This window comes from Acanthisitta chloris, unplaced genomic scaffold (genome assembly GCF_000695815.1).
Source record: "Acanthisitta chloris isolate BGI_N310 unplaced genomic scaffold, ASM69581v1 scaffold12577, whole genome shotgun sequence".
Taxonomy (NCBI): Eukaryota; Metazoa; Chordata; class Aves; order Passeriformes; family Acanthisittidae; genus Acanthisitta; species Acanthisitta chloris.
Genome location: NW_008684375.1, coordinates 10,661 through 36,388, shown reverse-complemented (window position 1 = coordinate 36,388; position 25,728 = coordinate 10,661). Strand labels below are relative to the sequence as shown.

At 34.9% G+C, this 25,728-nt stretch overlaps 1 protein-coding gene across 1 annotated transcript; it reads left to right on the top strand.

Moving 5' to 3' along the window:
* Positions 1-918: 918 nt before the first annotated feature.
* LOC103806608 (chromosome unknown open reading frame, human C10orf11) lies at positions 919-21,406 on the top strand (the record flags this gene model as incomplete). Its single annotated transcript, XM_009079317.1, has 3 exons — positions 919-1,083; positions 11,114-11,253; positions 21,280-21,406. Coding segments are annotated over 3 exons (432 nt in total), but the record flags the coding sequence as incomplete, so codon positions are not given.
* Positions 21,407-25,728: the final 4,322 nt, after the last annotated feature.

The following is a 25,728-nucleotide window of genomic DNA, read 5'->3' as shown; positions in this document are numbered from 1 at the left end:
CTGGTAGGTGAATGAGCTGTGAATGCACGTCTGTGTGTATGCTCCGTATACCATGTGTCTTAGTTGATTAATGTGTGGGGTGGTTTTTTTTTTTTACTGTTGAAATGTGCAAGCATTAAGAATCAAGCTTGGAATAGATGCCTTAACAAGGTACTGAAATGTTCTTGTTTAGTTTCTTTTTTTTTTCCCTGTACTTTGCTATCAGAGGAATCAATACCTCCAGAATCTTGTTTATTTACAAGTCATCATCTGCACTACCATGTTGTCAAATGCTCCTTTTTAAAACTGCTCTCTGTAGTTTGACCTGTGGCTTGACAGCAGGACATTAAGTTCTAAAAAAAAAGCAAATTCCTTTTCTGTCTGGAGTAATTCTGCATTTTATTTTGTGTAGAACATTTTATTTTGTTTTCTGGGACTTAAGAAGCTAATTAAGTGTTTAATAAAATGGGAAAAAATCCCTTATACATTTCCTATTATTTCATGTAAGGTAACTGCTAAGAAATGATACTTGAAGTTGTATTTATTATTGTTAGCAGGGTATGATATTTCTTGGCAGAAATGATGGATGACAACTTAAATTTGTGTCCAGGGAATGAAGGTGAACTGTGACAGAGTTATTTATCTTGGGAATGGAGGTTAGGGTCAGGCGAGGCTGGGTGCCTGAAGGCACAAGACATTGACAAATTCATCCTGCAGGCCCCATATCTGAAGCCTTTTGTTTTGGATCCTGGCTACTCACTAAGTGACCCGCATCCTTCATCCTGCCAGCATGTGAAGGATGTGTTGCAGTGCCAGCACTCCCCTTGCCACTAATGCTTGTCATTCACTCTTCTGACAGGCCCAAACCAAAACTATTCCCACTCCTGAAAGAGAAGGTTAAAATATTTATTTCAGCTCATAATGGCCTCCCTGATTTAGTGTAGTATCATTTTTCCTGTTGCCTTTGTCGTTTGCAGGTCACTAGAAGGACTGAAAACATTCAGTTACTTGGAAGAGCTGATCTTGGACAACAATCTACTCGGAAATGACCTTCTGTTACCCAAGTTACCTCACCTCCATACCTTAACGCTCAACAAGAACCAAATATCCTTTCAAAGAAATACCTGCAAAATGTCAAATGAGTTTTATGTGTCAGCCAAATTAAAGTATGTGAAATATAGTGCATGTGCAGACAAAGCATTCTCTCGTTTGGCACCTGGAATACTTTATAGTAATTTATTATAGGTCATTCATAAATGAAATGCATCATTATATCTTCCTGTTGCTCCATTTTAGTGAGAAATCTAAGTTATGGCTCTGAAGAAATCTTTCTAATAGATAAAATAGAGAAAGAAAATAGTGTCAGTGCTACCAGTGTGCAGCAGTTCCTGTGTTTGCTTGGGGTTCTGTTGCAGGCTGACCTCTAGTGGAATAGAGCATGCAGTGAAATGCTATTAGGTTTTTATACTTTAAATAGCTCTTAAAACATTAAAGTAAAATAAAATCAATGAAAAAAAATCACCCAAGAAATTTAATATTTTTCTCTATTTTAATGAAACTGTTAATATGCACAGTTTGGTGACTGCTGTGCAACTGCATCAGTTAAAGCAAGTCACTGTATTCTTGGTGTTCCAATTCTGTATAAATTCATATAAAATACCATCCAAATCAAGGTCTTAATGCATTAAAGTATTTAGATGTATGGCTAAGTCCATTTGTAATCAATCAGTCACTTCTCTGTATGCCTGCAGTTAGTGCCTGCTTCAGTTTATTAAGAATAAATATTTCAGCATTTGTGTAAGTACTCTGCTGCATCAGAGCCTCTAGTCTCTAGGCTTATAGATAGTGGTGTGGAGAAACTAATTATCTGCAAAGTCTGTGGGCATTCACTTGATTATTACATAATTTTCCTATACTTTGTCCCTTCTGAAGATTTGAAGATGTGTAATATATGGTTTCACAAAAGTGAAGGGCAATCAAATTGTGGCCAAAAGGCCAACTGAGGCCTGCAGAGTCTTAGAGCACAGACTGTTAAAGCCCTCTCCTTGTAATTGCAGCATGTGGACGAGACTGCTCAACTGCAGCCTTTTATTACAGACAATGTAAACAGAGAGCAATTTACCTCCTACTATAGCAAAATCCTCCTACTGAGGAGAATAAAAATAACTGCAGATTCTACGATTTCTGTGCTTATTTTTGACTCTATAAATAAATAAAAATCAGCAGAGTAACTTTTGTCCTTGGGGCTCTGAAATTTTGCCAAGAGTGTCTCTTGAACGGTAACAATCATTACTGTACTAGGTATTTGGCTAGTTTTATGGTTAATGCTGAATACTGTGGGTTGAACTTGAGTAACTGGTTTAATTGTTTATTTTATTGTTTGCTGCCATGGTAAAATCTGAACTGCTGAAGAATGTACAACAACATTTTTTTTGTTGTGGTGGTGATATGTTTTGGTGGTGGTATGTCTGGTGCAGCATATCTCCTTCTAAAAGCCATGACATGTAAATTTGACCAGAAGACCAAAATGCATGTAAGTATATTTGTCCTTTGTGGGGGGAGTGTCTCAGCTAGGAGCTTTGCACTTATCTAAAGGAAGGCAGGTATATTGAATAATAACTCAGTGAACAAAATCAGAGAGAAAAATTTATCCTGTCAGTAGTTATCTTGAAAGACTTTCTGCTGGTCTCACAGACATACAAAAATACTATTGTCAAGTGGGTAAGCTCTCAAAGTCAATGATAGCAAGATAAGAAGGATTTGATCTATCCTGGGATTTTTTAAATTCAGTCTTAAAACTATGAAGTTAGAGATTTAAGAGTATTGAGCTACCCAGGTTATAGAAATAATGCATGCATTTTGTAGTGTGTTACCAATAATGTAATAGAAGAGTTGCAGATACACTTGTAAAACACTGACTGTATACAAACAGCCCAGAGAAGAAAAAATAACTACTGTCCATCTTTAACACTTTGAACCCTAAGGAGCAGTGATCTCTTGTATGGAGGATGCATCAGTCTTCAGAAGCATGGAGAACTTCTAGATTCCTCCCTTCAATGTGAATGCTAAATTTGTAAAAGTACTTATTTGAACTTGAATCACTTCTTTTAATAAATTACTTCTCTATATAATTCTTTGAAAAATGTTAAAATATGTACATTTAATAGAATAATGAAATATAGGAAAGATTGTTCAGTATATTGACAGTAGTACTACATAAAGGACACAAGTGAGCAAAGAATACTGATCTGAAAAAAGCTTCAATTGGTGGAATATTACCATGTATACAAAATATATACATAGGGAGAGAGAGATGAAAACAAACAAAAAGCTAAGTTGACCCCTGTGGAAACTGGAATAACACATGAACCTTAAAACTCATGAGAGCTTTCCTAGGTATCACTTAATATTGCTGTACTTTGCTCTCCTTTTATTCTGGGTTCATTTTGATCCATATCTTCTTCTGATGGTTTTGATAAGAGCTTTCTACTCCTTTTATATGGTTCACTTATTATGTGGTTTTGTATGTGTAAATAACATTTGGGCCCTCCTAACATAGTGTCTGGATACACTGTACAAATGTAGAAGCTTATCTCTAAATCAGGTAAATACTTAGAAGAACCACCTGGTATTTTTTTCTTCTGGCTGTGTATTTCGGTTACTGTTCAGTCATTACCAATTTTTCTGCTAGAGGTAGAAGAAGCAAATTGAAATATTGTTATTTTAAAAACAGTTTCCTAGTGTTATAGCTCAACATTATTTTCTGTAATATATTGTCTGTTTAAAATATTTTAAAATGCGGTCTATATGACTGAAACACCCAAAGGATAGTCATCAACACTGTGCAGTATTGGATTATGCCTCTAACAGGCTTTTTTCTTATGTGTAGAGTATGGTTATTTTTACAAAAGTCTGATTTAATTTGGGAAACATATCATCTTAGTTTCTTTATTACACACAGTAGATGGCAGAAAGCAGTACAGATTAAGGTGGATGGGTGGTAGGTAGGAAGTTGCTTTTGGAGGAGGACTCATGACTGCAGTCACCTATACTTGTAATGGGAAGCTTCATTTCTCCTTTTAAATGTGTTCACTAGATACTAAAAGTCAGTCAGGAAACTTCTAAATAGATTTATTTCTCTGTGTGTGTTATAGCAGTGTGAGGTTTCATGGCTTTTCACTGTGCTGATCATGGCCAGTGTTACAGTGAGACAAATAGCACAGACATTTCAATTTCCTTTACATTTCAATCTTTGTAGTATTTGTTAAAACTACTCAAAAGGGCAGCAGTGATAGTTTGTCAAATATATATATATATATATATATACACCTGTATGCTGAAAATTAGGGGGTGGTCACTGCCTCACTTCAAAACAGAGGTCCAGTAATGAACCAGATCTGTGATTCTCTGATGTAAAAGCCCTATTTCTCTACTTAGTCCAGTGAGCTGGTCATACATTTAACATACATTCTATATACTTCTGAAGAAGTAATACCAAAATTGATTTAGAATAAAGGTGTTAAATGGAGATGTAGAACGCATACATTGAATCTAGGTCTAGGTTTTGAATGGCTGAGGGAAACCAAAATATTCCATAACAGAGTGGGAAATTTAGAGTGGGAAATTTGGAGCTGGACAGAATGCCCATAATGGTATATACATGGGTTATGGCAAGAGGAGTTATCAGTGTGATTCAGATCCAAGGATTATATGTTTTTGAATCTTTGAAAACAGCATGTATTGACTATTCAACTGAAGAATATACCAGTAAGTCCTTCTGGTATAATGTCTTCACACAGGTTTCATCATGATCTCTAACAGTTGCAGAATTGCTTTACCCTGAAACTGTAGGTTTTAATTTATTTTGCCTCTGTGCTTGTTCCTACATTGTCCTCAAGTGCTTGAAGATGCAGAAGTCCCAGTCTGACCAGAATCTCATTAAGTGCTGAGAACTTGCTGTTTAGATTGAGTGAATATATTAGACATAAATTGTCTCTCCTGTTATGCATGGTTCCCTATTTTCACCAAACAGAGAACTGAGCTGAAATGGTACAGCACTCTTCCTGCATATACTTCTGACTTCTCCATGCCACAGCTTCAGATTTGATGAAGTCTTTGTGGCTTGTTAGAGAACTGCTGTACCTGATAAGCTAAAAGTCTTTCTTCTAGAATAGAGTGTACCTGAAACAAAAATTAAGTAATGTGAATGCCTAATGCCAAACATCTATGGAAGGGGGAAGTAGTTTTCAGTCCGGGTGATTCCTTATGCTGTTCCACAGCAGTGCTTGGACAAGTTCAATTTCAGATATCAGAATTTTTAAAAAACTTGCGAGCAGCTACCTTTTTTTTCAACTGTCTTTGTGATGCCTTGGGAACCTTGAGCAAGATTTTTGAAGAATAGTGTTAAAAAAAAGCCTAAACAAAAACCAATCTTTGAAAGAAAGGACATATGGTTTCATGATGGACCCCTACAGAGAACCAGAAAGGTAATTTAATTGCAGGAATAGCAACATTTCTCCTTTTTCTCATGTTCAGATATTTAACAACATTGAAACCTGGTCTTCAAATCTGCAGCCTTGGAACTGTGGGCATTCTGAAATACTGGTAAAAGCACTGTCAACTTCAGCTATACAGAGAAAGCTAGTGCTGCTCCAGTGGGCAGAATGGGATTTTTTCCAGGTATTCCATATGCAGGAAGCTCTCCATGAGATATATGAACCTAGCTAATTACCATCTGTGCCGTACTTTTTCTTTCTTAAGCAAAATGGTTTCAAAGTCAGTGAACAAGGCCTTATCTCAAGGTCCTATCTCCCTACCAGATAGGGTTCAGGCCAGAATGTGGCATACAAAGACTGTGTGTGACATCCTATTGCACACAGAGAAAGAGAAGATGTATACTTGCATATTGCAAGCTATTTCTGTGGTTATCCAACCTTGAAGACCTAGCACATTCTAATGGAAAAGCGTTCAGGTGGCAAAGATCTTTTCACACTGCATTCAGAGGAGAATTGGTAACTTCTGCTTCAGGGCTATTTGCCTGTGGAATAGCTTGTGATTGCTACATCATGTTTGCGATAAATTTAATTGAAGCAAATATTTCAAATGTGAATAAATATAGGTGTCTTGCTCATTTTTGATCCTGGTAGAAGTGTTATTCAGCTGTTTTATTGTAAAGTTGATTGCAGCACCTGCATTGTCAGAAGACAGTTTTGGGTCTTTCTATGTGGTGGCCTGCAATTCTGTGTGATATTCCTGATATTCTCATGTAAATATTTCAAAAATATTTTGAATATAAAGCTGATTGCTCTTTACTTTGCCTCTTTGCTTCCAAAAACTTTCAAAAGCTGTAATCACTGAAGTTCCTTAACATGAAAAGCTCTCCTGCAACTCTGTTGGGGAAGTGGCATGACTTTTTTTGAAAGAAAATGGTGGAGCAACTTGGAAAGCACTGAGATGGAGAAAAACTGGTTACTTTTCTGTATTTGAGTGTGTGACTAGTAAAAAGAACTGCTAGCAGAGAAAAAGTTTACAAAAAAACCTCCCAAATTCTCTTGTGTGCTTCAAATTCAATGCAAGAAATAATTGTGTAGTGAGATAGGAAACATGTATAAATTTGGACAGAATAAATTAATTTAGAAACTGTTAGCAAAGGTTGTGTTTCTGCTTAGGTTTGACCTGCAGTTGTCCCTGAGAGCAGCCATGAATATGGTTGCACCAAGAATATTGGTAGAGGAAATTGTATGGGGTTCAGGAATGACCAGCATTAGTTCTAACTACTTAACACAGCTGGACCTTTCTCTCTATAAAGGATTCATGCAGTGTCTCTGCCCTGGAAATATGCTGAAAGAGCTAGGAAATGGACACAACTAAAGAGAATCTGGAGAATACAGAAGTCTAGAATAGTGGAACTCATGAGACGTCATCCAGAGGTTTCTGTGAATCCACATGACCTCTCAGAAGTATTAAAAAATGATCTTTTTACTATGCTGGCTGTCAAGAGACACAGCTTAGCATCAAAATGACTGTCCCTGCTTGTGAGGTTCTCCTAAAATTGACTAAGTGAAGTGTCACACTATCCATTCAATTCACAACTTTGACCTTGTTCAAATGAATATTCCCCTGGGAGCTAATCTTTAAAGGGTTTGTAAGGGGATGTAGCCCTGACTAGCCCTAGAATTTTAATCCATGCTGCAGGATTTTCTACAAAACAAACACACAAAAATATTACAACTTGCATAGACAGTCAAGTCCTAGCCGGAGAAGAGAGAGAAATCATTTGCTTTGAGGTTCTGCTTGTTCTTTTTGCCTTCTAGAGAACCTCAGAAATGCTGGTATTGGGTACAAGGCAGTGAGTGAAAATAGACAGGTCAGAACATGCCTATTTGTATGTTGTTTTTGCTTGCATAAAACTTGCAAAAAATTATATTGCTCTGCAGCTAAACTGGACCCATCATAGTACTGTATTTTCCAAATAATTCTATCGCTATTATCTCAGTGTTGCTAGTAGCATTTGCTTTTCTGAATAGAAAATGTGGTGATATGGTTGTGTATGCTTGTGCATATGTATGCTTGTGAACAGTCTACTGTAAATATGTGTGTGTGGCATACACATGTGTAACAGTGTGAAGAGGCTGAAAAACTTAATCTGTGAGAGATAACCAGTTCTTTTAAATGTGTCCCTAATTTAAAACTAGAAATAAGTGCAAGAAGTCAGTACAGTCTTTGGATGAGGATGACATTTTAGATATGTCCAGTAGATTTCTGTTATTTGTTCATGAAACCAGGTTACATTCTTGGAGGGGATCATTGTTGTACAATTGCTGAGAATTGATGTTGTAGTTTGTGAGCTATAGAGTTGAATAGTTTAAAATTTTAATTGTTACAAATTTTTATTTTAGTCCGTGTCTGTTAGAAAGAGGGGCATTAATGTATTTGTAATGATGACACTTAAATTAGGAGATGGATTACTACACTAAGTCACAACAGTGATACTTTAAACCATTTTCCAAAACATAGGCTATAGTGTAAGTATTTGCATCACTGTTCCATATTCACCTGGTGACCAGTGACACTGACTTCAGAAAAATCAGCCCAGGGCTATTTTCACAGAGCTTTAAATAAATAAATGCATTTTCACTAGCACTGACCATGGATTTAATAGTGAGTTTTCTTTTTTTCAAGAGAATGGAGCTGAAATTGGTCTTAGAAGGGGTACAGCAGGATTCTGCAACCCTTTGGGTCTGATTGCACCAATATGGCACAACTTAGTCTGCAACAATAAATCATATAAAGGAAGCTGGCAATAAAATTTCTGACTTGCTTTTGATTGTCTCCTTCTGTATTTTCCTAGCATTGTTTTAGAAAAACTTAGCACTTTTTGTGGCATTATATAGTTCCAGTATTGTGATTTAAATAAGTATATGACATGCTAATTAACTAAATAGTACACTAGAAGTGCACCATGACTTATGACTCATCTCTGAGAAATACTTAATCATGAGAATTTGAACAGGATATCATTTTTTTTCCTACACACTTTGTAAAGAATAACTCTGATGGCAGGTGAATGGGGCTTCGTGGAAAATCAATCTGTACCTCACATTTTGTTTTGTTTTTAAGAGGGATAAGAAAAGATAGTTACAGTCCTAGAGAACAGAAAAATGAATTCTCTTTTTTTATGACATAACTGCTGATTCTCTTGCCTGAGATCTTTTTAGGGGGATGTCTCTGCATCTAAAATCCATGCTCAGGGTTTAGATATGAGGCATTAGAATCTCAACACTAACTTTCAAATTTGGGAGATTTAGATTTTTGAGATGCAGGTTATCAACTCCCTTTATTTACCTAAAACTCTTGGTGAATGTGGTGCCTCTCCCTTTTGCTTTCCATAGGACTTTGGGATGTATTCTTACACTTTTTGTGTATCTAAGCTGACACTGCTCTTCATTACATTTCAAAATACATTTTGATATTTGCCCCGAAGTCTGCATGTTTAGATGGGAGTTAGAATACCTGTCAGACTCCACATTCAACAAACTTTTGGAGAGAAAAGCTTCTACACAAGAAAAAGCTCTACTGAATTTACAGGCAAAAATCCTGCATGCTTAATCCATAAAAGAAGCAAAATTTTTCAATGATTTGTTGTTTGTTGTTTTAGGTGTTTTTTCTTTTTCCTTTGATAGGAAATGACCAGATACAATCTAAGCCTTGCAATAGCTAACCTCCTGTGTGTGATTACTGTTATGGAAATAACTGTCTTTTGTAATAATAAGCTATTTCTTGCAAGGAACCTTTTTGCAATTTAAGCAATCCTGCAAGAAATTAAGTGTTTCTTCTGGCTGAGGGAGAGTGCCAGATTCAAGCACTTCTCTAACAGTCTTAGGAAATTTTTAAAAAGCCTTTCACTTGAACATGTGTGGAAAAACAGTTTGTGAGCTTCCCATCACAGTCATGTACTTCCTGAAAGAGCCGTGAAAAGGTTTGTGTGAGCTTGAGGTCCAGGTATGGGAATGAGCAACAAATTTTGATTAGTAATTCATCCTGGCCAACAAAGATTATTTATATCATATGGAGCTACAAAAAGATAATTTTTCTTATGGTCTGGTAGATTACTGACTGGCATGTAGCATTCCATAATACGGATTTGCCAAATTAAAAGTTAGCATTCTTACCTTTTTAACGAATTCATAGAACTGATTTCAAACTCTCATTTTTCTCACTCATTCTCACTTATATTTGAGTATGATTCCTTGGACCTTATGGGATAGAACATTAACTTTGAGTGTATATACATTGATTTTAGTATACTAAAATTAGTAATTGTCAGCATGATCTTCATGTGTGTTTGGAAATAAAATTTCAGGCTTACAAAAGGAAGACCACATTTTTAACAGCAAAGCTGCTCATTCCATTCGTATTGCTTCTGTTGCCCTTGAGATATTGGGGTGAAGGAATAAAGTAAATTCCATCAGCTAAAAATAACAAAGATAACAGAAACACATAAATCAAATATAAATAGTAGCAACACATGTGAACTGAGGATTTAAAACAATAGTGGTCTCTAACAGCAGGAGAGGTTAAAAACAGAGCTATGAAATGCCCATAAATGCTTTTGAATAATTATTACTATTGTCTGAGTCAGTCGATTTTTAAATATTAAAAACTTTTTACACATACATGCATGGTATACTTTTTCAGAATCGCACTTATATCTTTATATGTAAATTGAAGTAAATAAGAATGCATAGTTCAAGTCTTAGAGACAGTCACACTATGCTTTAACAAAATAATTTGTTTAATTTGATCAGTCACAGGGTTTAAATGGTTGAATATTGTTGTTATGCTTAAACCTAAGCTGTGATTTCCAATATTTCAGTGGTTAAAGATAGTTTAACCTTTTTGCTTGTTTGGTTTATTTAAGTTTACGATATTGGAGGTGTATCATCCTTGTCTGTGTTCTGAGGAATATGGTTAAGTTAAAAAGCCTCAAGAATGTCACAATACAAAGCTATTTTAATGAAAAAATTTATGCTTTACACGACTTTAAAGCTTCATATATATATAATATTTGTAACACTGAAGTCTTTAAGTTGCCCTTAGTAAAGCATTAATTGACATATACTAATTGAGTAGTTACAAATGTGTTGCCATGATACTCAAAGCATTTATATGCTGGGAGTGAACGTGGGTTGTTGTGGTTTGACTTATTTCTTTTTCTTTTTCTTTTTTTTTTTAAACTCATTTTCCAGTGGACTGAATATATTAGTGATGAATGTGCTGTGAAACTAACTGTTTGTTTCCATGCTGGAAAAGTTTCATGGCTCCAGCAATTGCTAGCCATTTTACCACACAGCATCCATCATTTTGTCAAAGTTTTAATGTTTTGTAGTGAACCACCTAGGAAAGAAAGGAGGAGAAAAGAATGACAAAACAGCCCAATTCTTTCATTCCATGCAGAAAAACTGACTGAAGTTTATCCCTGTTTGCCCTTGGAACAATTAATGTGACATTTTCCTGAATGCCATACTAAATTTGATTGTCAGTTATTGAAATGTATGTTTAAATCAGCAGTGATGCAACTCTAAATGCTTTTTTCATTAATGTCATTGAATCCTTAACCCACAACCTTTGACACATAACAGAATTAGAAAGCCTTTTGGACCATTTGGCTGAAGTTGTGCCTTCACTACAGTATCTCAGTTTGCTTGGAAACATTGCTTGCCCAAATGAATTGGTCTGCAAAGAAAAGGATGAAGATGACTACCAGAGGTACAGGTTAGTGTTTTCACTTGTAGATGTGGTAAGGCATATCAGTTTTGGTTTGTTTGAGTTTTTTTTAAATATTGAACTAAAATCAACTCAGAGTCTCAAACAAGCATCTACTCTGTCCTGAAAGCATTGTGCTGTATTCTGCAATGAAACACCTGGGAATTTGAGTCACCCCATTTCAATGAGATCACTCTCAGGAACCCTATTTCAAGCAATATTGCAATGCTGTGCAACACATGTTTGAGCTGAGCAGATGTGGACAGGATTTCCTGAATGTGGATGCTCATATACCTCTACTCATGGCATTGCCTCTTTTAAGTCCAAGCTAGGGCAACATTTGCATACACTAAGGGTGACAGGCAATAAAAAAAAAATAAATCACTACACTGTGATAACCAGTTGTAGTTTCTTCTGCTCCTGTGTGGTATGGTGCTGAGTTCCTTCTACTATAGTTAACAAGACACTATTAACACAAAAGAAAGGACTCCTACTACATTGTGCTGCTTTACTCAGAACAGTTAGATTTGAATAATAAACTCCCAAAATATCTCTATAATGTAATTTTAATGAGATAGATTACACAAAAGGTGATCTGAAATTTAATATGAAAGCCTGATGAAATACTATAATTCCAACCGATCCAACTGAAATGTTAAAAATTACAAGGGCTATATTTTTAAAAAATAAAATTACTTGTGACTGATGATGATTGTGAATATAGATCCAAAACTTATGGAATGTCTGCTAAGTGACATAATTTTCTTAGCTATAACCTTTAGGCAATTGAGACATAGATTACGAAGAAAAAAAAGTAATTTTCACAGCTCACATCTGATACCTGATGTCAGTCTTTGTGTGCTGGCATTTTTCACAATGGATGAAAATGACAGTTGGGGACAACTGGGAGCCAGTCAGCACTGGTCACCATACTGCCAACTCTTGCAGAGCCTGAGCTTACATTTTATCAGCAGATCACCTGCAGTATTCAGAGGCATATAATAAAAATCTGATTTTACCTCCGTGTTATCTAAACTCTGCTCTAGGAGTTAGTATAAAACAATACAAAGTTGAGAAGACAATGAGCAGATTTACTGGGAAGTGGCTTGAATTTGATGCACTCAGAAATGCTGTAGGTTGAAATGACAGCACAGCTGTCCCAGATATGTGTATACTTACTGGTTCATTTCAAATATTTTGAGAAGGATTTCTTTGTTGACAGACTTTCACCTTTTAATTATTCTACTTTGGAATCCACCTTAGCTTGTAGCATTTTGATTTGCACAAAGAAGAGCAGCCTAGATTTAATAAAATACTTTCCCATTGCTTTCACACTTAAGTGGAAGGTATGCCTACTATCAAGCTTAGGAGAGTCTAATAGTACTGTCTCTATGTAAATTTATGTGACATATGCACTAGAGAATTACTTAAAAAATGAATGATGTTTCTACAGTTTACTGTTTTTCACTTTAAGTATGTTTTCTGACAATATGTCTCCTATTAATCATTTAGGCAAAAGTAGAACGTTAAAGGAGCCATTCAGAGGCAAGAACCCATGGTTCATTTAGTGCTCTCTGAAAAAATTCTTTATTGATTGACATCCTCTGTGGTTATGTGATGTAATATTTATAATATGTCACACAACCATACATCAAAACAAGCATGTATCTTGTTTCATTTCATTGCAAAAATGTTGATTTCAGGGAGGTCAAGGTAGTTTTAGGTCGCATCGTGGCAAACCACCATGTCAGAGTGTGAAGTGATTCTATTTATGTGTCTTCTGGAAGCTGCAACATTGTTTCCATTTTTTTTCTCTCAATTTTTCAAAACCCTTGGTAATTTTTTTCCATATAAACTAGGTTAATTGAAGCTCTTTTAAGAAAGAAGAATGGGCTTCTAATTAGTTGAATGATTTATGGTTCTGCTGCTATAATGAAAGCTTTCTGATCCTTTTCCATAATTATTTGTTGCATTATATGAAATGTGTTCGCTAGACAACACTAGATTCAAAACCCAAACGTCTATCTGTCTGCCTATGTATCTATCTCTCTATCTTTTGGGGAATATATATTTACCTACATGATGAAACTGGTTAAAAGTACTCTTCAACTTTTACTCTGAATAGCTAATTGAATTGAATACACATTCTGAAGCATCTTGGACACAACCTTTTTCTTCTAGTTGCAGCATTTTTTAATGGTTTGAAATAACGTTTTTCCGTAAGTTTTTTTTATTTTTTGAAATTTGTCAGAAAGCATCAAAAGATTGCATTTCAGTGAACTTGAATTATGTAAACATTTTGCTTTACTGTAACTTCAACTGGCTTTGTTTTGTTCTGAATGGGAACTTTTTTGTGTGAATTTTTGCAGTGACCATTGGAACCACAGCTTCATTTTTCATTGAGCTTTAATTTCATTCCTACTGAGTTCAATTAGAGTTCAGGCTATTTAATTCCTCAACCACAAAGAAAAAGGTGCTAGAAATCAAAGCTTTACTTAATCTTCTCATTCCAACGAACGGAAAAGATCTATAAACCCCCCAAAATCTCAACCTTAAAAAAATGTGGAAAATAAATTTTTAAAAATCTCAAGATTCAGTGATTTACTGTGATCTTAGTAGCAGAGGTTAAAAATAACATTACGTCTTTAAAAAATAATTATGTTTTATCATAAATAACTTGGACAATATAGAAAACTATGCTTTTTGTCAAGAAATTGCCATCTGGTTCATCATGTAATCCATTTGTATTCCATGTCTATCATTTAATTACTAAAGCTCTTCCCTACTTTTTCATTAAAAGTACATTTTATACTAAAACATTTTTGGGACTTTTTCTCAAAGTAGTTTTGTTGGGTTTTGGTAATTTTTTTCCCTAAGAACCATAATAACATTTGAATGGGAAATTTTTATGGAAAAATAAGGGGTTTTTCCATCCCTGCTATTCCTCCTTACCTTTCAAATGGGTAGGAGAACAAATTGATGAAAACATTTCTAAGTTACTGGAATTTTTGCTTGGACAGGAAAAGAAAATGGAAAGTTCCCTTCTGTGGTATTTTTATAAGCAAACTTCTTCAGTTTCTTTTAAAAACTCATAGTTCTTTCCATCATTGTAAAATGGCTTTAGTTTCTTTCCATAAAAAAAAAAATCATAATAAAAAAAAAGGTTCTGTAAGTTCTTATTTTTAATCTTATTTTTTAATCTTTCTGTATTTGGGAGCTAATATTTTGTAAAGGCACGTCTTGGCAGTGAGGGCAAGGGAAACCAAAATATCTAAAATGTAATGGTGATAGGAAAGTTTGAAAAGCTTGTGGCTCAATAGCAAGCAAGAAACACCGAAAAATAGCTTGCAAAACAGTGTGTCCTCTAAAATAACCTAGCCTACAATCTCTGCTTTGAAGATTGCATGAAAACAAAGGTCATGACCTGGAGATCAAAGTAACAGAAGTCAACACAGTAATTGCTGGTTGCTTCTGTTGTACTCGCACTTGGTCAGTCCTGTGGGTGTATTGTTTGCAGTGAAAACTTCAAACGTGGTGTTAGTGAACTGTGAAAAATCATCTGGGTCAGAATGTATTACAAAGCATTTGTGAATGCTGCAGGTGACCTCACCTATTTTCATTAAAGCGATATGATTGTGAAGAATTCATGCCATGTGTGAAGTTTTCAGTGCTCGTCCATTTTTCTTTGCTCCTTATTGACATTTCCTGGAATGATGCATTCATTAAGTGCTGTTGACATGGAAACAAGGGCAAGTGGAAACAAATGCCTGAGTTTATTTTAAATTAGCTTAAAAGTACATGTACTAGATACGTTATCTTTGGCAGAGGGAGCAAATGATGATAACCTTATGAAGTCCTCTTAAGATCTAACAGCAAGAAAGGAAATGCATGCATTTTGTATGGATTAACTTTTCAAGCTAAATCAGCTATTCCCATCCCACAGTTTTGATTCTGTGAAATGATGAGTCTTACAGAATTTTCAATGAGCTTGCAGTGTTGGGCTTTTTTTATTTCATTGTGGTTTGATTTTGCTCTATTGTGGATTTTTTTTTGGTTTTGTCTTTAAAATTGAGGCAAAATTTACTCATCTATTTTAAATAGTCCTGTTATTGAATTTGGATGGTGATTTAAATACATACTCAGGAAGCAATGGGAGACTAGAAGTCCTCAGTAATGAAAATAATGCTAATTCACATGATCAATACGAGTGAATTTACTATTGAGGCTCTCATTTAGAAGGTTGAAGTCTGTGCTACTTCTGTATATGGTTTTTTATGTATTTAATTAGATGATTAGGGTATTCCCTTACATCTGTATAATCTACAAATCTGTGCTACTTCACTGTTTGCATGAAATGTTGTCATTTTGCTGGTACGTGGAAGAAAAAGACCTGTAGTTGGTAGACATCAAATAGCCACACAAGTTCCATTTGAGACTAGCCACTATAAGAGTTCGTGAGCAAGGACAATTATGACTTTTTTTTGTTCAGCCAAATAAAGTGAAGTCCGTAATACCCAATTTGTCTATACTGATACAGTAAGTCAAGATATAACTATAATTATTGTCATACATATAGAGAGATATTTTTCTAATTCATAGAGTTGTTTTCTACATCAAAGAAGAGCAGAGGGTGTTAAAACATTAGGTGGTGGTTTGGATCTCTGAGTGACTTGGAAGCTCTCAGAATTACATGATCATCACCAAACAGTGCCAAGGTTGCACAGGGTCTTACATGATCCTCTTAACATACCTCATGCCAATATCATGTCCTCTCTTCTGGAAGATTGCTGGTTTAAGTTTTTGACCTGTCTTCTTTACCTGTATATTGAGGAAATTTTTTTTTGTCGCAGAGGGAAATTCTGTGCCGTTTGGTGGGAGTCAGGGGGTAAACCTTTTGGTAATGCAGAAGAAACAATTACAGAAGATAATCTAGTTCACTGTCATAAACATGTTTGTTCAATCCTTCTGATTTTTGTTTTTGTCTCTCCCTATTTGAATGCTGATCTAACATTGCCAACTTCAGGTTATTTATTATTTCTAGTTTACAACAACAGAACTGAAAGCATAATCAGCCCTTCAAAATTTGAAATAGGTATATTATTTTTATGTTCTATGATTGTCAAGGAAAGGAAATATAATAGCACAGAAAATAGAAAAATGAAAGTAAACACTTTCTGCAACAAAGAGCATGTTGCAGTTATGGTACAGGTAGAGCTAGATATTTCTGCATTTTTCTGGGCAAATATTTCTCTGTTTTTCACTGAGAAAAGTTTTGTGTTTTGAACTTAAATATTGATGCATATAGTACAGTTTTATATTCCATTTTTGTTAATAAAAGTACAAAATGAAAAACTATACAGAATCTAGTTCTTACCATAGTCTTTCACTAAAGGTTTGCTGGAAGATTTTATTTTCTTTGAAACTTTATGCATATATAAATACATTACACTTTTCTTGTAGCAGAAGAGGGAAAAAAACCCAAATAATTCATTCCCCAAGTGATTTTCCTAGACTGTGCTTAGGGGTGATAACATTTCTTTCAGTATCAGAAGTCCAACAACGTTCTACAAGTTCTCTGCTTTGCCAAGGAAGTTAATGTATTAATCAAGGCCCTTAGATGCTATGTTATGTGACTTGTTGTAATTACAGTGTTCATAGCTCTAGAATAAAAGTTTCCTAGAACTGTTTGATAGTAGCAAGGAGTTGTGTACCGAAACTCATTAAAATGGAAGGAATTTTTATGTTGGAACCTAAATGGCTACTGAAAAATATCAATCGGACTGAAATTGCACAGTAAATATTTAACAAAAATAAGTAGTTGACACAAAAGTTATTTACACCTCTGTGTTTTGAATCAGGACTGACAAATTTCTTGCAAATGTTTCAAATTGATTGTTTCTGTTCTTTCAGGTGATCCTTTAAGAAACACACATTTTCTTTTGCTTCACCTGTGAAAGTCTCCTAATGTGTGAACTTTCAGTGTTGGGGGTTTTTGGGGGGGAGAGGGGAGGGGAAAGGGGATAAACCAAGGGCTACATGTTTAAGTAATGACTGTTGCACAGTAGAAACATACACAGAATATGCCTGAAAGGTAACTGATAGTACATAGTTTCCATGTTTGCAAGGCAGAGTTTAGATGAGAACTCTGTGATTCATCAAAGGCTGTGGAGTGAGTCAGTATCAAAGACAGTATTTCTTTACCTAAAAATTAGCCATGTGTTGTTTAATACAATAAATAGCTGATCTCAAAGCTGTATATGTTATGTCCCTTTCTGAATTCTAACATATTTTTTCAAAGGAAGGCTTCGCCCCATTGAGCTTTCGCCAATGTCAGCAGCAGCTGAATCCCAAGCTCACTGCATTCCTTTGCAAATACCCTCAAGCCTGTCCCTCTTTTCCAATATCTTGGAAGGTCTGTGTAAAAGCTCTTAAAATAATGCAGCACTTTTACAAAACTGATAAATGCATTGTTAATCTTAGTTGTCATTTTCACTTAACTGAGACAGAAGTTACATGAAATGTGATATTCTCTGGTCTTTTTCCATCTCTGAGTGTTCCTGTTAGTGTGTAATGAGCATCTCTTATGAGCTTATTTTCATGAGACTTTTGGCACTGGGAGTCAAGGTGGGTAAACTGATTCTGAACAAAACAAGGTGCAACTTTACTTACATGATTTATTTAATCCATCATGAATCAGAAGATCAGTTTACAGGCAATGATAAGTAGATCTCTAAGCACCTTCCTGATGACTCTGATTTTTTATTTTCTCTCTCTGATGCTCACCTTTATCCTTATCACTGAAGATAATAACCTTTTTTCACACCACTGCAAAGATGTTAAAACTCAGTAACTGCAGTCTTGGAGCATGTGGAGCAGTACTAAGTTTCAAAATTACTAGGAGAAAGAGAGGACAGGGAGACCTTGCCCCCCAACTTCTAACCTAAAATAAACCTTTCTAAACTTATAATGAAAAATTTAGATGGATCTTTCTTCATTAAATAGCATTCTTTTAACTAGTGATTTTACAAGTCTAAAACAGGTGCAATGTGTCATGCAATTTATGGGTCCCAGTACCTGCCATAAAGTATTTTATGATGGCTGCATTCTGTGTTATTAGTAGCTGTCTTTTTCTGCAGCCATTGGTGTTTGATAATAGTCTTAAAACACCCAAAATTACTTACCTGCAAGCAACATTCCATAGTCCCTGTTGACAGTTTGAATAAGTTTAGTGCCCTTTTGTTGTACTTTACCTTCAAAACAAACTGATTGAACCATCAATAGCTCCTGAAAGCTGACAGAGGCATGTCATCTGGTCTAACCCTCTGATAGTAGGTTATCTGTGGGAGTTAACCTCCCTGCATTGTTAACTGAAATGCTTTATGTACTATGCAACTTTAGGATACTGCTGTGATAACCTTAGTAACTAAGTCATACATCACAGTAAAGAGATTTTGTGCAACAAATAACCCTGGATTAAATTTACAAGGGTTGAATTGATATTGTAAAGTGTTCATTCCCAGGCTTTGGTAATCCTTTCCTGTATTTTTTATGGCAAACTTGTGTTACATTTAGATTGAAGCCGCATCTTCATATTTCTAGCTAAACTATATCCAAGAAGCTTGATGTTTTTCTTCTGACATTTAATAAACATGTATTATTTTATTTTCAAATAACATTTATACTTTTTATCCCACATTTACTAAATGGAATATGAATAAATGGGATTCTATTTTGAATCATCTTTTAAAATAATTAATCACTGATATAACATCCTTCTACTGGTGGGATAACCTTTACAGAATTTGCTTTTTAATATTTGCTCTCCTTAAGAATTGCAACTTTAAAGAATATTCAACTCCAAACCTATGATTTGTGGTGTAGTTTGCTGTTTAGTTGGTGTGGGTAGAGTTTCTTAGTTTTGTTTCTGGAATTGACAAGTACAAGTGCTAACTCTGTTTTTTGAAGTGCAGTCAGGATGGCTTAAAAATACAAAAATACATTTGTATCAAGGAATGCTATTATAATTTTAAGCTCTTTTGAAATGATTGAGAGACTGACATTAGGGCTGTGATCCAAAGTCAGCATAGATGACAGTGCTGTCTTAGTCTGTTGTCATTTTTGTTGCAGCCTGCTTTTCAATGGCATATTTCATTCCATCATTAAACATTTGCTGATTTTCTAATACCGATGTTTTCTTCACCTGAATATTCATCTTTTCTCACCCTGCACTTAGTGGGTGTCTTTACTCATTTTTAGTTTCACTCTTCTTCACTCTTGACATATTGTTTCCTTCTGTACATGTCTTCATTTGAAAGAATCTGTTGTCATAAGAGCTTTTCTGCCAGTAATGCAAAATGGATAGCTTCTTGTCCACTGAAAGATAAGGGCCAGCAAAATGCCAGGGAGGACTGGAAGGGCAGCCAGGAAAGCTGGAAGTAGTATGAGAATATGTCTGTCTCATAGATCTGTAGCTGGTTTTTAATAAATGGTCTTAGGAGATGTTCTGTTTTGTAAACTGACTCTCTGTTTTTCTTCTGCTAATATCCTTGAATGCCATAGATTGAGGTTTCACGTTTAAATTGTCTGAGCATTTCAGAACTGAGCATTTTCAGTTCACTTGTTAGCAATTTATGAAGCTGTTGCCTCAGAGGAATGGTGTACTTGATGGGAAAGTTTATTTGCACCATTAAATTTTGCTTGGTTGTAGATGGGGGAGTGTTAGAGTCTTTTTCACATATTTATCTGGTCTTGACAACAGTATTTTTACCTTTTAAAACAATTTTTTTGTGTGTCATTCCCTTTCAAAATGTTATGCAGGATTTTCTACAACTTTGATTTCTTCCTCTCAGTGCCAGAAGGGATTTGTATGAAGAGGAGCTCTCTGACTGACTGGAGTTTTTTGCAAAGCAGCTAGGCATGGGGAACATTATCAATCACCTTTCTACCACTGCCAGGAAAAGTCTGGCACTTCCCTCACTTTGCAGTGTCTGGTTCACATTTGGTTGACTGAATGCAAATGACTTGTCCTTAAGATGATTAGATATTTGGATTTGCCATGGTGTTGTGCCTTATTTGGTTTTGATGTGCCATGTTCTCTCCCTCTGCAAGCAAAGAGCCAGTGGTATTTTTCTGAGGCTAAAAAGCTGCTGTACTTAGAGTAAAAATGAGAAGTAGAGTATAGTACTCATGAATCCCAGCAATAACTTTGAATTCTTAACATACATTTCCTATAGTGTCTCCCTGTATGCTTCTGCACTTAATCCTGAGCTGGGCTCTGTATGCCATAAGGATACTTTCTCTCTCTGGCACGACTAAATTGGAGCTCTCCTTCCAAATTATGCCTGTGTCAAAATGTAGTCCTGGAAAGCAGAGATCCAGAATAACTCTGTTTTCTTGTTACAAATTCTTTCTTTTAATGTTAAGAGTTTTGAACACTGACATAGAGTCCTTTCAGGAAAAAGGATGGTGATTTAGGATGTTTGGTAGAGGACAAATTATGCCCCTCCCTGATTTGCTCTTCACATTCTCTAATGTTGCTGATCATTGTGTTATTAGGAAAATATAATAAAAATCTGAAGAAGTATTGGCAAGTGAATGTTTTCTGAGAATTCTTTCAGAGAAGATAGCTGGCAGTTTCCCATGTCTCAGGTTGTTTTTCCCCTGCAATATGGGATGAAATCTCTGGTATCACTCACCATTCCTTTCTCCAAACTGGCAGTTCAAAACAATTTCCAAGTTATTCTATTTCTTGCTATGCTTTATACCTCACTAACACCTACAGGGAACATACATATCCATGGTGATAATTATGTTTGATCCACCCCGTATTAAATTTTTAAGGGCAGTTTAAAATGAGCTTCATTTTAGAGAGTAAAGTAAGTATTATAACTTTTTACATAAGCTACATTGCATGAAAAAGGTGAACAGAGAGAGTAAACAAAGACCCTTGTTTATTGCTGTTATTTTTTAGCCATGCAGTCTGTATGTCTTTGTTTATTACTGGATTTTAATTGTGTGCATTTTGATCTCTGGCAGATATTTTGTCCTGCACAAATTGACAAACCTGAAATTTCTCGATACTCGGAAAGTAACCACGAGGGAGAGAGAGGAAGCCTTGGTAAGAGGTGCCTTCATGAAAGTGGTTAAGCCCAAGGATGCTAAGGTAGGAGAGTAAATGGAAGTAGTAACTATAATATGAGTCCTTAACACTCCTTTTAAATAGCACCAAAATAACTCCATCTTTTGCTAAAATAACATATGATACCAATTGAAAGGGTTGGTAAATGTGGCCAGGTGAGAGACTAAAGCCTTAGTAGTTTTTTCTGTGTTTTAATATAAAAATTTACAGTTACATCTGGTTACTGGATTGTGGTCATGTTATCAAATTTCTGCTTTCAACCTCTGTTTCATATAGCAAATTAATTAATGTGTTGCTTTGCTTCAAAGAATATTTTACCCTGTCCAAGGCAAGGATATGTAACAACTGTATGATATACTTTTGTGAAAGAATGCAATTTTTCTGAGAAGTTGTCCCCTGCCTTGTATATTAAACTCAAATATCTGTTGCAGAGCTCACACCTATGGTGTTTATTTGCTTTAGTGGACCAGTTGATTCTAATTTTGTATGATGTTACTTAATGTCATTTCTTACTAATAAGCATTGACAACATCAGAGAGTTTCAGTAAACTGAGCATTTAATACCACTTGCATCTACTACATACTACTGAAGCAGTCAGAACATGAATATGAATTCTCCACTTCGTTTTCTTTTTCCATTATTGATCAATACATGATAACAGCAATCTGAGCTGAAGAGTACTTTGGTACTACAGGTCTTTCTTAAAACTCTGCTCAAGTTTTCAGTCTACTTGTTTCCTGTTTGCTGTTTTGTTCTCTAAAATATGCAATCAATAATTTATTGCAGATTTCCAATAATGCTGAATAATAATGCAGCAGTTATGGAAATACACTGTTTGGTTAGCATAACAGTGTTGGTGGATAAATGCATTATCATGAGTACAATTGCACTGCATTGCAAATTAATTCAGACTGATTAATTTATAACTACTAAAATGTTAACAGTTCTGATACAAGCATTGCTTTGATATATTGTTTACTACTGCCTTTAGTTATTTCAACTTCTTATATGTAATAAATGAAATAATTTATTTCTAAGCTATTGTGGATAACTTATACACAGAAACCATCTTTGAATCTGGCCAAATGCAACAGCTGAATTGTGTTAGATATAGCATACATGTGTCATCTTCTCTTAGAATTCTTCTTATCTAATCAGATTTGGGATCTAGTGAAGTGGGGGGTTTTTTAGGTTTTGCTAGCATTTTTCATTTAAGAGTCTATTCTGTGAGTTTTAACCAACTTAATAGTGTAAGAGAAGAAAAAAGTGTCTATTTCTCAAATTTGAAGTTACTTTTCTGTACAAATCCTCTTTTTAAATCAATACTTAAGGGTAAATTACTTCACAAATTTTGGTGTAATATCTTTATCTTTTGTATCTATAATTGAAGCTTTTGTATAGTTTTGAATTATTTACCCACTAAGTCTTATGATAAACCATACATTTATTTCAGCAAATTTGCAGAAGGCTCCAATTTACTTGTAGGTATTGCCATACTAAAGGGTTGGGGTTTTTTCTCTTCTTAATAAATGCTTCAGTACAGATTACTGATTGCACAATCATTTTAAACTATTTTCATGACATGAATTAATGCTTCTTACAGTGCCACAAAATTACCCTCATCATACAATTATATACATATTACAGAAGTGGCTAATTTAAAAGAAATATTAAATTGGATGCAGAACTGATATTATAAACTTCTTAGAATTGTTTTGAATCTGTGCTTGTTTCCTAGGATATTCATGCTCATAATAAACATGCGTGCAAACTCTTTTTGTGCCTGAGAACACTCCTAGAGTCCTCTCTACATGTGTCTACAGATGTAGATATTTATGTATGTAGCTATTGAGATCTGTACTCAAAGACCATATCAAGCAGCATTCCTCCATATATCACAAAAATGGTGTGCACAATAACTGTACTTTCAAATTCTGTCCTATGTTATACATTGAATACATAATGTATTTTTATTCTTTAGCCTTCAGATTTCCTGAATCTTGTGCTCTCTGTTCATCAGTTCCCCTCACATATAGTTGTTGTGATTCTTGATCAGCTTCAGTCAGATTTAACAGTTAGTGGTAATGTAATTTAAGCTTTCTGAAACTAGTTAGAGAAGACACCTTGATCCAAACTGAGAGGAAGATTGAAGCACATCCAGTACTGGTTGTCAGAAAAACTCCTTAATAAGTTGACCTAGTCATGTAAGACCATGATGACAGTGAACTTCTCAATAATGCTTTTTCCTTTCACCTAAGGTAGGTGCCACTGTGTCAGCCTATGCTTGCCAGAAAAGGGGTTGGATTGATGCAACATGGAAATCTTCTGCCAGATGTAGTAGTGAGCCTATCAGACCTGCTTTTTCAAAAAAAAACTCCAAAATATCCTGACTTAGGTGATGGGTTTTTTTTCCTTATTATGATAAGCAGGAGATGGTACGGCTTATTCAGCATAAAAAGCAGACTGATGATCTAAAGAGGCTCTGATGTGGGGAGTTGTTTTCATTTTAGTCTTGACATGAAATACTTGGGAGAGCAAAATACCCCACCAAGGAAAAATACACAAAATGAGAATAAAAGTGAGAAATTTCCATCTGACTAGCTTGTGTTTACTCAAATGCAAAAGTATCTAGCAATCACCAGTCATCACTAAGTCATAAATATTTTATTTTGTATAAATTTTTCTACTTTCATTTTTCCCTTTTTTTTTTTTTTTAAACAGCACTTGTGCTTTGCTTCATTTCATCCTTTGTTGAAAATGCATCTGTTTGTGATATGACTGTCTTATGGAAAGATACAGTCATTTATTAGAAAACAGTTTAATGTTACAATGCAGTGTTCCATCTCACTATGTAAGTGAGCTAAACTTCATTATTCTGTGATGTTTATGTTTTCTTTTGTCAAAATATTGAACATTGTATCATGCCTGCTTTTAATAAAGAATGGGTAAGTCTGGCTGGGTAAGAGGCATTGAGCCAGATGAGGAAGCCTTGTTTAATGACCAGTCCATGACCTCATTTCACTGGCATAAGTGTAGATCAAAGTGGAATATGCCTGTCCGGTGTGAAGTGTGTTTCTGGGCATGACAGCATTTCAGATCAGAAAGACAGCTCAAGAATACGACAGTCAAAATTGCTTAATTATGTCCCAGCTTTGTAATTATTCATCTCTGCTTCTACAAAGAGTACAGTTGTCATTTCTTGACATAATGGCTTAAAACTGTACCCTTCTTTGGTTTATAGGTATATGAATTTTGCTTCCAACTGTTTCATCTTTAAAACTTAGAGATGCAAAGCAGAATGTGATTTGAGAAAATAGTTTAAGGCTTCACATTTTTCCTTTGCATATGATATAAATAAGCAAAATTAAGTTATGATGTATCAAAGGACATAATTTCATATTTTTAAGGTCTGTATTCATGATCATTTAATCTAGATGATAAAATGTGGATATATCCATTATATCTAAAGTATGTTGCTACAAATAGACACACAAGTCAGCACACTTGTTTTATAAAATACATATATTTCCTAGTATTTTGCAACCAAACAATATTACATATTTCTCAACAAATACTACATTTTTAAGGTTAACATTTTAATCAGTTTTATTTGTAGTGGCAAAGTCATGCAGTGTGCATTTGGTGTCAAGTAACAGTCTTGTAGCTTATAGGACCAAATCATCAGTGGATATCCATGAATATAATTCCAAGTAACTGACTTAATATTAGGTGAATTTTTTCTGCTTTCTTGCAACTTTACCAAAAGCATCTAGTCTGTTGGGTATAAAGGCAGCTCTGTACAACAAAAGATGGCAATATAGGTGTTTTGAATTTTTTGATTTTTTTTTTGTTGCTGTCAGATACATTGCTTTCATCACAAGTTATAATTATGAAACCTGACATAGCATTTGTTCTCTAAGGAACTAAGATGGAGACACTGAAGCAGAAAGGAAAGTCTAATATCTGCATTCCACGTAATGAATGTATGCGATTCATGTTCCCACTGTTACTTAGAGGGTAGAGGGAAATTATTTTAATACGATAAAATACTGAAAGACTAAGTATTTAGGCAATACAATTTAAGAAATAAGGTGAGATAAAATCAACAGTCTTGCTTTCAGATCATTGGCAGTATTCTTGTGTTCAAGTTCATAGGAAAAGCTCGTTATCAAAGTGACCAGTACTGATATATGCTTTTTCAAATTCTATTAAAATCAGATGAGGCATAAGGAATGATTTTAGCAATTTTTGTCCCTAACTATTTAACAAGAATCATATTTTTCTAGAAGAGATATATTCTATCTGCTTCCATTAATTTAGGCAAGACATTTTTGCTAATGTATCT